The 15,577-nt window shown below is 45.7% G+C and overlaps 1 protein-coding gene across 15 annotated transcripts in view; it reads right to left on the bottom strand.

Annotated features, from left to right (window-relative positions):
- FAM193B (family with sequence similarity 193 member B) overlaps positions 1-15,194 on the bottom strand; it is a 34,568-nt gene extending 19,374 nt beyond the window's left edge. For 5 of the 15 annotated variants that reach the window (XM_035290568.3, XM_035290572.3, XM_035290569.3 and 2 more), the window contains exon 1: positions 14,899-15,194. In XM_035290568.3, coding sequence (XP_035146459.2) covers positions 14,899-15,108 — 210 coding nt within the window. In that variant the 5' untranslated portion in view covers positions 15,109-15,194. Of the gene's footprint in view, positions 1-8,049; positions 8,111-13,834; positions 14,684-14,898 lie in introns of those variants that run through there. The other 10 variants (XM_054251874.2, XM_078364614.1, XM_078364611.1 and 7 more) reach the window with 5 other exon arrangements.
- Positions 15,195-15,577: the final 383 nt, after the last annotated feature.

Raw genomic sequence — 15,577 nt, 5'->3', positions numbered from 1 at the left:
CAATGGGAAATTGTGTCAGAGGGAAGGTAAGGCTCTGGTTGGTGCTCCTGAAAAGTAGTGAGTATGGTGAAAACAATCTGGGCTTTGCAATCAAATAGATATGCATTCTAATCCCTGCCTGACCACATATTGGCTGGGTGACCTTGAGCAAGTTATTTAACTTCTCTGGGCTCCAATTCCTACCTACCTTGCAGAGTTGTTGTGAGGATCATTACTGCATAGCAGGTAAAGTGTCTACCCTGTGTATGCCCATAGCACAGGCCCAATACAGTCATTATTTGGACTTTTATTTTTCCTACTAGGACAAACTTGACTTAAAAATATAAGTCTATAGGTTTGCTTTCACATTGAGGGGTCCTGACTGGGAAACTGATTGCATTTAATGTCTCCAATTAACGGCTTCCTATAACCTGCAACTGTGTATCTGCCCCCACTTTGATACTGAGCTTGGCTATGTCACTTTCTTGGGCCAATGGGATGTTAGCAAACAGGCTGCCAGCCATAAATTTGAAAAGTGTGTATACATTTCCACTTGTTTCCATGCATGGCTGGACTTGCTCATTCCTGTATCCTCTGCCATGGCCTGAGAGCAAGACCTGGCTAGCTGCTGGAGGGATGTGAGAGACTTGTGGAGAAAGCGAAGTCTTCCCAGCTCATCGGCCAGCTGATCAGAGATACATGAGTGAGCCCAGCCGAAAGCAGACTCATGAGAGATAGAAAATAGTACTGTTGGCCGGGCACAGTGGCTCATGCCTATAATCTCAGCACTTTGGGAGGCCGAGGCAGGTGGATCACAAGGTCAAAAGATCGAGACCATCCTAGCCAACATAGTGAAACCTTGTCTCTACTAAAAATACAAAAATAAGCTGGGTATGGTGGTGCATGCCCCTGTAGTCCCAGCTACTTGGGAGGCTGAGGCAGGAGACTCACTTGACCCAGGAGGTGGAGGCTGCATTAAGCCAAGAATGCGCCACTGCACTGTAGCCAGACAACAGAGTGAGACTCCATCTCAGTAAAAAAGAAAGAAAAAGAAGGTGGTATTGTTTTAAACCACTAGGTTTTAGAGGTAGTTTGTTACACAATGGTAGTTAACTGACATAACTTTCCAAACTTACCCAACACAGGGTAACGTGTCTGTAGAGGCCTAGAGGAATAATATCACCCTCATCCCACCAGTAAGATAATGCCATCATTTTTCTCCCATGAGTTAGAATCAGGTTATCCTCAAATCTGTAATGTTACCATTACACTGACTTGGGGCTTTAGTTTCTCAAAAAAGAAAAGGAACCAAACAGTGGTACCAGGAGCATAATGAAACATTTCGGGAAGTACAAGGAACTTAGAAAAGAGTATGAGAGAGACACAAATTTTACATGTGGAACTCACAAAAGATACAGCCTAAACTCTCTGCCAAGGGAAAATTTCAGTGAGCAAGACAGTTGTGTAATGGGAACTGCAGGACTGGAAGGCTGATAGAGAAGGACGGTGTTCAGAGAAATTAAGGCAAAGAGGAAACTTTCCATAGCTACGAAGTACCACGGTGACTCTAGATAGAGTTCTTTTTCTTGCCATGATGAGGACTACAAGGCAAGCACAGGATGTATAATTTTACTACAAGTTTCATTTCATTTCATTTGCATGCTAGGTTCAAAAGTCATTACATAAGATTAAAATCTTGTACAGTTATTCTTGAAATTCTTTATGTGGCCTATAAAACACAATATACAGTCATCCCTTAGTACCCATGGGGGATCGGTTCCAGGACACCCCACAGATACCGAAATCTGCAGATGCTCAAACCTCTGAGATAAAATTGTTTTTGTGTATAACCAATGCGTACCCTCCCATAATCTCCAGATTACATATAATACTTTACTTTTATTTTTTTTTTTTGAGATGGAATTTCGCTCTTGTTGCCCAGGCTGGAGTGCAATAGCATGAGCTCAGCTCACTGCAACCTCTGCCTCCTGGGTTCAAGTGATTCTCCTGCCTCAGGCCTCCTAAGTAGCTGGGATTACAGGCACTCGCCACCATGCTCCGCTAATTTTTGTATTTTTAGTAGGGATGGGGTTTCATCATGTTGGCCAGGAGTGAGCCACCACACCCAACCTGCTTATAATACTTAATACAATGTGTAAATGCTATGTAAATAGCTGCTATACTATATTGTTTAGGAAATAATGACAAGGCAAAAAGTCTATAAATGTTCAGTATAGACAAGACCATTGTTTTTTTTCCTTGAATATTTTCTGTCCACAATTGGTTGAATCCACAGATGTGGAGGGATGATTGTACATGGTTTTGTAGTTATAACCAATTCATTCAAATGTATAATACAATTTATGTGTGTTTTCTGTTTTTAAAAGCAAATACACAATTCTTATAAATTCAATGTGTAACCAATGTGACTGCACTTAGTGCCGAAGTCCTTGTGGAAACAACATTGGCTTTGGCATTAATCCTGGTTTCTGTCACTTACCAGGTGTATGATGCTGGGCTAGTTCTACTTGCCCTCTCTGTTTGCTCATCTGTAAAATGGGACTAAGTTCTAATCTGTAGGGTCAGCAGTGAGAAATAAATGCGATAAAGCATCTAGTCCAGTGCTAGGCAGATACATGTTGCTTAACACATGGTATTAATCATTAAAACAACAGAAGCAATAGGAGACAATAAATGGTCACTGCATTTTACATGAACGTGTCTACGTGATGAATCTAAGCTGACTTGTTGGAAATCTTAATCTCTACCCTATGAAGTAATTCCCTAAATTCCCAAAATAACGTCTGCCTGTTTTTATTTCATGCTTTTGCTAATGGGGATCCCTTGCTTAAAACATACTTTCTTCTCATGTTTACCACTGAGTAGCTGAAACTAAAGGCTCAATTTAAGGCCAACCTCCTCCAGGCTTTCTCCTGCAGAGTCCCTTTTATAATTCACCTCTCCTTTCCCATCTCCTTCTAGTACACTGTACTTTGGTTACAGTAGTTGTGCCTTCTGTTTAATTTATTTACCTGTTACTACTGTCCTTTCTACAAGAGGCTGGTACCAAGTCTAATTCCTGTCTGGATCCCTCACAGTGCAGCACAGTGCCTGGCTTGGGGCATGGGCCCAGGTGGGCATGTGGTAGCAAAGTCAGATTTGTTTGGTGTCCCTATGGCAATGCAGCTGGCAGGCAGCTCAATGAGACACTGCTTGAAATTACTGCTTCCTACAGAGAAAGGCCCATCTGTCCACCTGACCTCCAGAATGGTTCCAATCTCAACCGCATTAGAGTAAAAGACTGCATTCTTTAGGGATTACAACGAGATGCCCCCAGTCAATGGAAATAACATGGCTCTCCCCAGAGCCAAAGTGGTACACAAAATAAATGAGATTAGCTATCACTGGAAGTGACTTTACAGGATAGACTGTCTTCCTAGTTAAAGGAAGAAACACAGGGCCTGAAAAGCTAATTAAGTTCTAGCTGAAGCTGCCCACAGGATTGAGTGATACCACCTATGTTGCATAAAGCTGTTCACAGGATTAAGTCACATTAGAGATACAAAGCACTTAGCTCAAGGGATCCAGGCAGTAGGCATTCAATTTATTATCTAAGCCCCTTGGCCATTCTGTTCTAAGTCAACACTGAAGACTAGCTTATCCACTGTCCTCTTTGAGTCTGGTACACTTGAGTCCTTCTTTCAGGCCCAGGCAGTTTGAGAGGGCCACCCCTAAAGCTGATGTCTTAACTCTAGGCCCTGGTGCCTCCCCTTGGGTACAATGCCTTGTGGAACTGGGAACTTTTCTCTGCCATTTTCATCTTCACTTTAATTGCCAAAGGGTGACGAGAACCCCAAGGCCTAGAGATGTTATATTTAGTCAGTATTGCCACTGGTTACTTCAAGTTTTTGCTTTGGCAGAGAACGGCTCTTGGTTCAGAGTTCCCTTTGACTGTGATCTGCTGCCATTTTCCAAATTCTGGCATTCATGACTCCTTATGCCCTGAAGAGTCAGTCAACCCAGACTTTCAACCAACTGCTCCCAACCTGCATTTTTTTTTTTTTGAAACAGTATCTTGCTCTGTCGCCAGACTAGCGTGCAATGGTACGATCTCGGCTCACTGCAACCTCTACCTCCCTGGTTCAAGCGATTCTCCTACTTCAGCCTCCTGAGCAGCTGGGATTACAGGCATGCACCACTGCGCCCAACTAATTTTTGTATTTTTAGTAGAGATAGGGTTTCACCATGTTGGCCAGGATGCTCTGGAACTCCTGATGACCTTGTGATCCACCCGCCTGGCCCCAGGCTGTATTTTTAACACCTGGTACAGTATTCATACAAAAAGAACATAATCAGTAAATGTTGATCGAATGAATGAAAAGTCCAACCATTTTTCTTTATCGCAAAGGCTGATGGAACTGATTCTTGAATCCAGCAGCCCTGGGCAGCAGGTAATTATTCCTGCTCACCTCAGTTTAAATTTCAGAGCCTCTGAGGATACAGGTCTAGCCTTAGGCAAAAGATGAGAGAAGAAAAGTTCTAGGGTTCTACTGATTTTGGATCTCCTCAAAAAAGCTCCAAGATAATTTTTCTTCACTCTCTAAGCAAAACCAGAATCTATAAAGAGTGTGAGATTACTCACAGGGGATCCATGCTACAGCATGACATCCCCAGAGCAATGAAGGGGCCAAGTGAGCTCTAGGTCTGCTCCAGGGCCTAGGGGGCTGGCATCTGTAGCCATTAAAACCATTATCTGTTCCCTTACCAAATCAAGCCCATGACTTTTCTGTCTTAGCCTGAGAAGCACTAAGTTAGAAAATTCTAATTTTTCCTGGATAAAGAGACAAAATCAAAGGAAAAGGAAGTGACTATGGAACACCATTTTTTAAATGAAAGAATGACTTATTATTTAGACTTGGATACTGGCACATTTTCTCAAAAAATGAACAACAAATAAAATGAGCCTGTCACTTCAAGAAAAACAACTGATGGTATTTGTGGTCAGTGATATAAAATGCAAGCTTTCAAGTAAATATTAGGATTTTGAAACTTGTATCCATCATGAGCTTGACAGCTTCCAAAGACTTTTCTGATGAACTTGGTGGTGATATTAATAAATGTTATCTTAGGCTGGGCACGGTGGCTCACATTTGTAATCCTAGCACTTTGGGAGGCTGAGGTGGGCAGATCATGAGGTCAGGAGTTCGAGACCAGCCTGGCCAACACAGTGAAACCCCGTCTCTACTAAAAATGCAAAATTTGGCTGGGTGTGGTGGCAGGCTCCTGCAATCCCCGCTACTCAGGAGGCTGAGGCAGGAGAATCTCTTGAACCTGGGAGGTGGAGGTTGCAGTGTGCCAAGATCGTGCCACTGCACTCCAGCCTGGGTGACAGCTAGACTCCATCTCAAAAAAATCAATAAATAAAAGGCCAGGCGTGGTGGCTCATGCCTGTAATCCCAGCACTTTGGGAGGCTGAGGCGGGTGGATCACAAGGTCAAGAGATCAAGACCATCCTGGCCAACATGATGAAACCCCGTCTCTACTAAAAATACAAAAATTAGCTGGGCATGGTGGCATGTGCCTGTAGTCCCAGCTACTCAGAAGCAGGAGACTCCCTGAGTCAGGAGCATTGCTTGAACCCGGGAGGTGGAGGTTGCAGTGAGCCGAGATTGTGCCACTGTACTCCAGCCTGGCAATAGAGTGAGATTCCATCTCAAAAAAAAAAAAAAGTTATCTTTTGGTATGGAAAACATTTGGAAGATATACAAAATTCAGTGAGCCTATTTTCTAAATGACCAAAACATGATGGATTCAAAGCACTGGATTGACCAACAGACTTTAATACAAATGAGTATGAAGACTTCACTGATAAGGGGCTCATATTCAATACTGAAAATTATCTGGAAAGGCTACTGAAACACCCCTCCCTTTTTTTACCTATATATTTGTGTGAGACTGGATTTTTTTCATATACTTCAATAAAAACAACGTATTGCAACAGACTGAATACAGAAGCGTATATGAGAAGTCAGCCTTAGTCTATTAAGCCAGATGAAAAGACATTTGCAAAAATGTAAACAAAACCATTCTTCTAATTTTTTTTTTGAGATGAAATCTTGCTCTGCTATGAAATCTACCCAGGCTAGAGGGCAGTGATGGGGTTTCACCATGTTGGCCACGCTGGTCTCGAACTCCTGATCTCAAGTGATCCGCCTGCCTCAGCCTCTTAAAGTGCTAGCATTAGAGGGATGAGCCACCACGCCTGGCCATTCTTCTAATTTTGTTTTGGAAAATACACTTTTCATTAAAAATTGTTATTTATGTTAACACAATAGATTTAATATTGTCTCTCTTAAATATTGATAAAATATTTTAAAACTTTCTCAGCTTTAATACTTAATTTGGTAAATATCAATAGATATAAACAACATACACAAAAGCTCTTTGGGTTCCTCAATAATTTTTAGGAATACATAAGGGTCTCCTGAGGTTGGAGGATTGATTGCTCAAGCCCAAGTGGCAGAGGTTGCAGTGAGTCAAGATTGCACCACTGTACTCCAACCTGAGTGACAGGGAGAGCCTGTCTCAAAAAAGAAAAAAAAAGATAGCTATTGGGGCATGACTCTGTTTTCTAGCTTGGCCTTTCTGTCCACAATTTTGGAATAACCCATTGCCAGACCAAACAGCTGTCAAGGACTACTCTGAAGCTGGATTGACTTTCCAGCACTAAACCTGGCCTCATTCACCCCATGGATTCTGTTTCATCTCCAGAGTCTGTGTATGTTTATATAGGATTTCCCCAAGGCACATGCTGTATCTAACGAGCCGCCCGGCAACAGGTCCCAAATTATATTCTGAAATGGCCCATTAGAGCACTCTACTCTCAAGGCACCCAACTCCAAGAGCCTCTCTGTCACCAAGGCAGGCAGAGGACAACACCAGCAGCTAAAATTCCCTTTCAGAAACAGAGAAAATGATTAATCTTCAGCCTAGAAAAACTCACTGGCATAGTTATCATCACTTACTCTTCCATTCACCCATTCATTCCCTCATTCAACATTCTCAGAGCCCCTGCCTCCTGCCAACTGCACTAAGTGTTGGGAAACATCTACTCCTTGTAAATTCCTACTCATTCCCTAAGATTCTGGTTGAAAGTCAATGAAGCTTTTGCTGGTCAACCTAAGCAGAATTCATTCTATTTAGTATAGCATCATTGAACTGTGCCATAGATGTATTCTGTCTGTCCCTAAATCCCTGATAGAATGTGAGCTTTCTGGGGGCAAGGTATGGACCTTGGTCATTTAAATATGCCCAGGAACCTAGGCTTGGCTTGGGCCTGGCACATTGCAGTCATTCACTGAATAAATAAATGAATGCTTAAAGCCCATATGGCTCATGTCTCAGCTGTTCAACACCAAGGCAGAATTTAAAACAGTGCCAAATCAGTCCCTCTCCCAACATGCTATGAGTCGCTCTGAGCCACTGATGAGAGGGCAATCAGTGAGAAGAATCTCAGACCATTCTAATGCTAACAAGAAGTAAGAGAGCTGACACAACCCCACCTCAGTTCCCAGGAGCTTTTATCCAAAATTCCATGCAGGCTGTGGGCTCAGGCCCTTCCAGGAGGTAAAACAGCTGTTTCACACTGTGTCAGTGGAGAATTCTTTCTGGTTGTACAAGCTCAGTTGGGAGTGAGTCTCTCTGACCCTAGTGACCTTAAACCTAAAACTTTCTCAGCTTTAATATCCCCACAAGGCTGGCTCATCCACTGAACTGCCTCCTGGGTGCAATCAGCCACAAGGAGGTCCCAAGGTGCTGATTTACCAGAATCTCCAGGTCAAACTACCACTCTGCTCCTCTAACCCCAGCACAGGTTACTCATGGAGGGGAGAAGAGCATGAACTCTGGGGACGAGACACACAGTTGAGTTCAAATCCCAGTTGTCATTTTCCATATGATCTGGAATATTACTCAATTTCTTTGAGCCTTAATTTCCTCATTTGTGAAATGGGAATAAAACTACATTTTACAGAGTTGTGAGGAAAGAAGGAAATAAATTATGTAAAGTACCTGGCCTGGGCCTGGCACAAAGTAGGTGCTCAAAACCCGTTAGTTTCTTGCCTCTTCTGCCCTGGAAGAAATGACAGGGAAACTTACTAAAAGTGAGACTTGCCCAAATCAAATTTATTTCTTGAAGCAAAGGAAGAGGACTAGACAAGTGACTTCAAGGCCTCTTTGAACCCCCAGTTCCATGTTTTCTGACTATAACTTCCTAATAAAACCTCCCATGTTTACAGTTCTACCAGCCCCTTCTTTCTGCCTTAGTTTCCCTACATCACTTTTCAGAGTAGATAGATCTTATAGCTCCTACTTGTGCTAAGCATGCTAAGAATGGAGGGGGGAACAACAAAGAGAGCTAATGGGCTTTGGGGAATGAAGGGGAGATGGACAGCATCATGTTGACCCACAGGCAGCACAACCATGCAGTTACTGTGCTCAGAGCCACCCAGAGTTTGAAGGATGAAGGTAGGTGCATGGGCACAGAAACAAAAGCACAAACACAGGGCCCTTCCCAAGATGTGGCATGCCTCTCCTCAGTCCTTCTCTGCTTCTGCACATCCTGCCAAGAAGGACCAAATACATATAGTCACACCTTCACATATCCTGTTTCTTCTGCCTCTTTCTTCTTTTTTTTTTTTTTAGGCTGATTTGGGTGTTACATCCTCTTAGGTCCATAGGAAGAATGAACTTGGCTTTGCTCTGGGATATCCTAACACTTTTTTTGTTTAAAAACATATCTCTAGAATAGAGCTGATCATATATATCATAGTGGGTAAGATCTGTCCTCTCCACAATACTGTGAGCTTTTCAAGGGCAGAGTCTGTGTCCCACAAGTCACTATATTGCAGTCATTCAGCAGAGACTGTAGCACAGAGTAGGCACAGGTTAGTGTATGGATTAGCAGTTGGTGAATATCATTAACAGATCAGAACTGGGGGAGCATTTTTTGTTCTGTTTTAAACTAAGGTTGTTTCTATTGTTGCTTACGGGAAAGCTTCTCTCTGGGAAGCCTATGGTCCCTAGGTCTCCTCAAAGATACCCCTGACACCCTCAATTCAGCAGCTCTCAGACCCAGCCAAATATGAGAATCACTTGGGTAATTCAACAATAGATACCTGGGATCCAGACCTGGAGACTGATTCTGTAAGTCTGGGCTAGGGTCCAGCAAAGCACAGGGGATCTGATGATTATTAGGCTGGGGCAAGGGAGAGGTGGAATCAAGCAGTCACAGCTGTCTCTCCCACTGAGAATTACTTCCTCACATGCTATCAGAAAATGTACTGAAGCACATCATGTTCTCTTTCCTGCTTGAAACCTTTCATTGACTCCTAACCACTATAGGATTAGGCCCAAACCTCTTGGCATGGTTTTCAAGAATGCTGCTAGCTCCTTCAGCCTGATCTCTCCCCACTCTCCAAATGAGTGGTGCTTGCCCTGGGTCTTTGTATAAGTTCCTTCCTTTGTTTAGACTTTCTCCCACCTTGTCCTCTGGAGAACTTCTATACAACCTTGAAGACTCAGCTCTGAGAAGCGTTCTCTGACCCATCTTCCTCTAGGTTATGTCTTGGGTAACCCCAACACCAAATATCTACAGTACTCGTAGCTACCACTTGTGTTAACCATATAGCACTTGTTAGACCCTAACGTTAACCTTGTAAGGCTGATTGTCATTTTATACATGAAAATACAAACCAAGAGACTGAAACACTTCCAGAGGTTACTTAAATAGGGTCCAGGAGTTGAACCTTTAGTCAGAGGGAGCCGATGCTCTACCTCCTTCTAGCATTACTGCAATTACTATACACATATTCTCTAGACACATACACATATGATCCCCTTGTGGTAAGGGACTATGTCTGATTCACTTCTGCAAGTGCAGCTAGCCCAGGCCTGGCAGAGCTGGGATCGGTTAGTATTTGCACAATAAATGCCATGTGAGAGTAAGACTGGGCATCACAGCATGCGAATGGCTGGCCTAAATGAATGAATAACTGCCAGCCTGGCCCAGTTGTGGGGGACAGATAAGAAAAAAGTGGTAGAATCCTTACTTATTATTATAATTTAGTTTAACAGCCGTGTATTGAGTACATAAGGACCACACGCAATACATGATCCCCCAAATGAATTAAAATATAGATCCTGCTCTAAAAAATTCTAAATGAGGTAAGTAAAGGTGTTAGGGTCATCTATCTGATATCAGAAATTAAAAATTTTAAACTCAGCTGGGTGCAGTGGCATGTATATGTAGTCCCAGCTATTTGGGAGGCTGAAGGAGAAGTACCACTTGAGTCCAGGAGTTTGAGGACAGCCTGGTCAACATAGCAAAACCCTATCTCTAAATTTAAAAAATAAAATAAAATAAAATCTTAAGTGGGTAAGTCTTCATTTTAAAAGGTCTTTTGACATTTTTACATAGCAAGTCTCTACTGGCTTGCAAAGAACCAGAGGTGGCAGGGATCCACTCAGTATCATTTCCTCCCTCTGGCAATGGAAGAGGTACAGACTGGGCAGGCAGTGATTCTAATGGGGAGGTCCCCAAAGACAGGGACTATCTTATCCATCTGTTCACCCCAAATAAAGGTCCTGACACAGAAGTTGTTTTGGTAACTGCTGAGTGAATTAAACATAATGAGATGGTTTTATTAAAGATACTGACTGATCATTTGCTCCCATTTCTTGAGGGAGCAGTGAGAGAATTGGATCTCTAGAGTCCCTTTAAACTAGACTGGGCAAAGTCCCAGAGAATGATGTGGGGGGAACAAAAGGTGGGGAAGGGTAGGATGAGCTCACCTCTCCTCACCAACTGCTGGTTTATATCCTAGTAAGTCTCCTGGGGACTTATTGAGGGTTTACCTGGATTACAAATTGAGTGGTCCAAGAAAGATAGGAGCAGAGCTAATAGGCCAGAACACTCAGGCTTTGTATGGCCACCTGGCACAACCACCTCTAACTCTTAGGTGAGGTGCCTATCTATGTACTAGCTGCTACATAGGTTGCTTCTCTTATGAAGTATTATTATATTTTTATTTTTGAGACAAAGTTTCTCTCTTGTTGCCCAGGCTGGAATGCAATGGCTAGATCCTGTCTCATCACAACCTCTCTGCCTCCCAAGTTCAAGCGATTCTCCTGCCTCAGCCTCCCAAGTAGCTGGGATTACAGGCCTTCACAACCATGCTTGGCTAATTTTGTATTTTTAGTAGAGATGGGGTTTTTCCATGTCGGTCAGGCTGGTCTCTAACTGCCGACCTCAGGTGATCCACCTGTCCCACCTCCCAAAGTGCTGAGATTACAGGCATTGAACCACATGCCCAGCCTATTATTTTTTTTTCTTTTTTTAAGATGGGGTTTCACCATGTTAGTCAGGCTGGTCTTGAACTCCTGACCTCAGGTGATCTGCCCACCTTGGCCTCCAAAGTGCTTGGATTACAGGCATGAGCCACCGCACCTGGCTATTTTTTTTTTTTTTTTAAAAGAAGGAGATAGGGTTTCATTCTGTCCCCCAGGCTGGGGTGCAGTGGCATGTTCCTTGAAGTCCTGGGTAACCTGAACTCCTGGGTTCAACCAATCCTCCCACCTCAGCATCCCAAGTAGCTGAGATTACAGGTGTGCACCCATGCCCAGTTACGTTTTGATTTTTTTTTTTTTATAGAGCCAGAGATCTCATTATGTCACCAAGGCTGGTCTCAAACTTCTGGCTTCAAGGGATCATCCTGTCTCAGTCTCCCAAAGTGCTGGGATTACAGGTGTGGGCCACCAAGGTCTCCTGTGAAGTTCTTGATGGAGTCAGAGAGAAGCAATGTGCCCAGAGTCACAAAGCTAGGAGGCTGAGCTGGGAATTCAATCCAAGTCTTTAAACACTATTCCCCATTGCCTCCTTCAATTGCTTTTTCAGTTGTTCTTTGTTGTTGTTGTTGCTATTTTTCCTTTGCTAATAATGTGGTAACTGTTTCAGTATTCTTGTGATGTAAACAAGGATCTGGATTGTTAGGGTACAGATGTGGTTTAGTGGCCTGAAAAAATTGAAAGTTAAGCCATTTGGGATCCCAGTTAAACTCAAGGTCTTGCTTTAAATGAGTACAGGTTATGCAAATGAGTGAAAGGGCCTGGAGAGAACCAGAAGAGGCCTAAGGAGCATATGCTATCTAAAGGGGCCAAATGCTACTCAGAGATTACTGATTAGCGCCTCGTGGAAAAGTGGGCCCAGCATCACCATATCTTTAGTTTAAAAAAGAGCCCCAAATATGTGTACGAAACCTTTTGATCTGTAAAAAATTGGCTCAAATGAAAACAAAAACAGAAACAAAATAACATGTGAGCCTAACAAGCCTGTGGACTGGAAGTGGTCTTATTTGTCACCTTTGGATTCAGTTTGGTATACGACACTGAGTTTCACCTTCCTTCGCCACTCTGTATATGTAAGACAGGATTATGAGTGGCAGTGGGAGCCAAAGTTCCTCACCAAAGACATTCCTACAGGCAGAACGATGTCTTTGGTGAGGAACTCTGGCTCCCACTGAATGCTAATCTTATACTAGGTGCTTTGCATCATGGCACAAAAGCCTGCTTCCAGACCCCATCCCCAGTAAAAGTGGGGCATAATCAGAATCGAATTTACCAATTTGTTTCCCTTCTTTGTGGCTGTAGTTAAATAAAAAAAAAGCCTTGTTAAAAATCCCCTAAAGTACCTAAGAGTCCTTTTCTTTTGTCTGACACCTATAGTTGGAGTCATTTGGGCAAATGTTTAGTTGCTCTGAGTTTCTGTTTCTTCATCTGAAAAATGGGGTAATAATATCCTCCAGTTTGTTGATCGACATTTGTTAACCACCAGGCACAGGGATACAATGGTAACTGACATGGCACCTGAACTCTCAGAGTTCACAAATAAAAACAAATAATTACATTAATAGTTAATTCATCATATTTGTGCTAAAAGCTGAGGAGAAATACAGGGAGGTGGGAAGATTAGAAGTAAGGTATGTTAAGTGCCCAGCACAAATGAATGAAGCAGGTCAAGCAATGGAGTGGATAAGAATATGGTAGGAACCTAGATGTCAAAGAAATTAATGAAGCTCAGAGCTCTTGGCAAAGTTGTGTCCTCAATAAAAACTGAATTGTTGAGCCATCATCCAAGCTTTTTAGCATCTCTATGTGGCAGAGACCCTCAAGTATTCTATGGTCTGCTGAATGGGAAGAAGAGAAGACAAGAGCTCCCCGCTCTCCCTTCTCCCATTCTCCCTTTTAGGACAACAGCACTCCCAGGAGGGCCCAGAGTAGGCTGGTGGGGGAAGCGGCCTCAGGGTTGGAAGCTAGACCCTGTAGGGGTCTGGGTTCCAAACTGGGGAGTCTCCTATGGAACCAGTGTCAGCCTAGGATAGGAGATGGGGATGGGGATGAAGGTGGAGCTTCTGACACTCAATAAGTGGTGATATTTTCATTAATTAAAAACCTTATTGTGATTTGAGACACAAAGGAAATCATGAAAACTGGGTTACAATAAGTACAGGTTCCGGACTGATTCATTTTTTCTCTCATTCACCTAGTTATTTCTATTCTGTGTTAGCAGGGTCCTGGACGAGGCGTGGAGGATCAGAGATAGATGGCATAGCCTGTGCCCCTGTGGAGTTCACAGTCCAGGGTAGGTAACAGACATATCAACAGAACGTTTCATCACAGAAAGGGGAGCGATACCAGAGGGAGGCACAGAGGGCTGTGGGCACAGAGGGGGCACCTGACGCAACTGGGGAGGTCAGGGGAGGCTTTGTGGGAAGGTACCCCAAACGGCAACCCCACTCACATGCACAATTCCAGAGATTCTACTAGAAGGCTGTCAAGAGCCATGCCTTCTGGCTGCACCAGCCTCCCAGAGTCCCCTGCTGCCCGATGCAGTGTCTGCAGAGCCAAACGCATCTTCCGCCACGCCTCATCCTCATCCGGCGCCGCATCCGACCCTCCAAGACTCCTGCAGGAGCCTGCCTTCCTGGGCAGGCTCAGCCAAAAGACCAACTCAAAACTCTTTTGTCAGAGCAAGCTTAGGGAGAGCCACCCAGCCCCGAGTGCCACAACCCTCCCAGAGCAACCACAGCCCATGTCACCCCACCTCTTAGTGAACACTGGCAGGGTACCTCCCATTATCGCCTTTGCTCAAAAGAAAGTGCCCTTCTTCCAGGTGGCAAGCTGGAAGCTTTGGAGAATCCTCCTACTGTACACTCTCAGCAGGATTCTCCAAACCCGGGATGTGAGGGTCGGGGCAGGGGAGGGGAGAAATGGCAGGTTCTGCTGGGTTTCCACCTCAGTGCAGAAGCCCCACCAGAAAGTCTTCCGGGCAGCCTGGCTGTCTGCTCCAACTGCTCTGCTGGGTATGGCGAGGAGGCGCCAGGAGACACAGCTGCTGAGGTGGCCGCGGCTGCAGGCGGTTCAGGGGGACGGAGTGGAGCCGCTCCCGGGGGAGAGGGAAGAGGTGCAGCCTTCCAGCCCCAGAGCCCCGAGATGGCCTGTGGCTGAGGGAGCAGGTGGGCCCAGGGGGAGGTGGCGGGCCGAGAGCGGAGCTGCGGCCTCGGGATCACAGCCTGGTCCCAGTGTGGGTGTACGGCCAGAATATTAGTCTCCGCTCCAGCCCGGGGCGGCGGGGAGGGGGAGCAGCTTCAGCCTAGTCGCAGGAGCGCGGACCGAGCCTCGGCTTTGGACAGGGGTCCAGCCTCCATTCCCACCCCTGAGGAGAAAGCCTCGGCGCCCGCCCCGGGGGAAGGCTGCTGCTCCAGCCGCGGCAGGATGGCCCATCCCCAACCCCACCCCACTCCCGCTCCCGCTCCGGGGAGGTGAAAGCGCCCGAGCCGCCGAAGTCGCCTCGCTCGCTCCTACCTGCGGGCCGGGCACCAGGCTGGGTTCGTCGTCCTCTCTGGGGCCGTCGCGGTCGGGCTCCGCCGCCGCCTCCGGGGGGCCTGCACCCGCTCCCGCCTCCAGGCTCGGCGGCGGCGGAGGCTCGGGTGCCTGGGGCTTCTGCGGCCCCGCGGCCCGAGCCCGCTCGCGCCTGCCTGCGCCGCCGCTCGGCCTGCTCCGCCTCCGAGTCATGCTGCCGCTCGCGCCACTCCCTCGCTCCACTTGCCGCGCCGCCGCCGCCGCCGTCGCCGCTCCCCTCACAGGACAACAGCCAATATGGCGGCGCCCGGCTCCTCCTCCGCCTGCTGCCAAAAGGTCAGAGGGTACGCGGAGTCCGCGCCGCCGCACTAGGCCCCGAGGCCGCCTGCGCCATTTTGAATAAGGTCACCACCCGGAGTTCTGTGGGAGAAAAGCCTGGTGGGGAGACGCCCTTTCCCCCTATGCTGGATGGGAAGGATGCGACCTGCCGGAGGAACAAGTGTAACGCGATGGCAATAGCGCTGCACCACCCTAGCACTTAATAATTGCCTGTTAAATGGATGAGTGAATTAATGGATGAGTGAATTAATGGATGAGTGAATTTAGTGTTAGGATACTTTCACACCCGTCGTCTGACTCCTTTCAACAGCACAGCCAGGCAGGTACAGATCATTCCCATTTT

The sequence above is a fragment of the Callithrix jacchus genome, chromosome 2 (genome assembly GCF_049354715.1).
Source record: "Callithrix jacchus isolate 240 chromosome 2, calJac240_pri, whole genome shotgun sequence".
Classification (NCBI taxonomy): Eukaryota; Metazoa; Chordata; class Mammalia; order Primates; family Cebidae; genus Callithrix; species Callithrix jacchus.
This window is presented reverse-complemented; position numbering and strand designations above follow the sequence as displayed.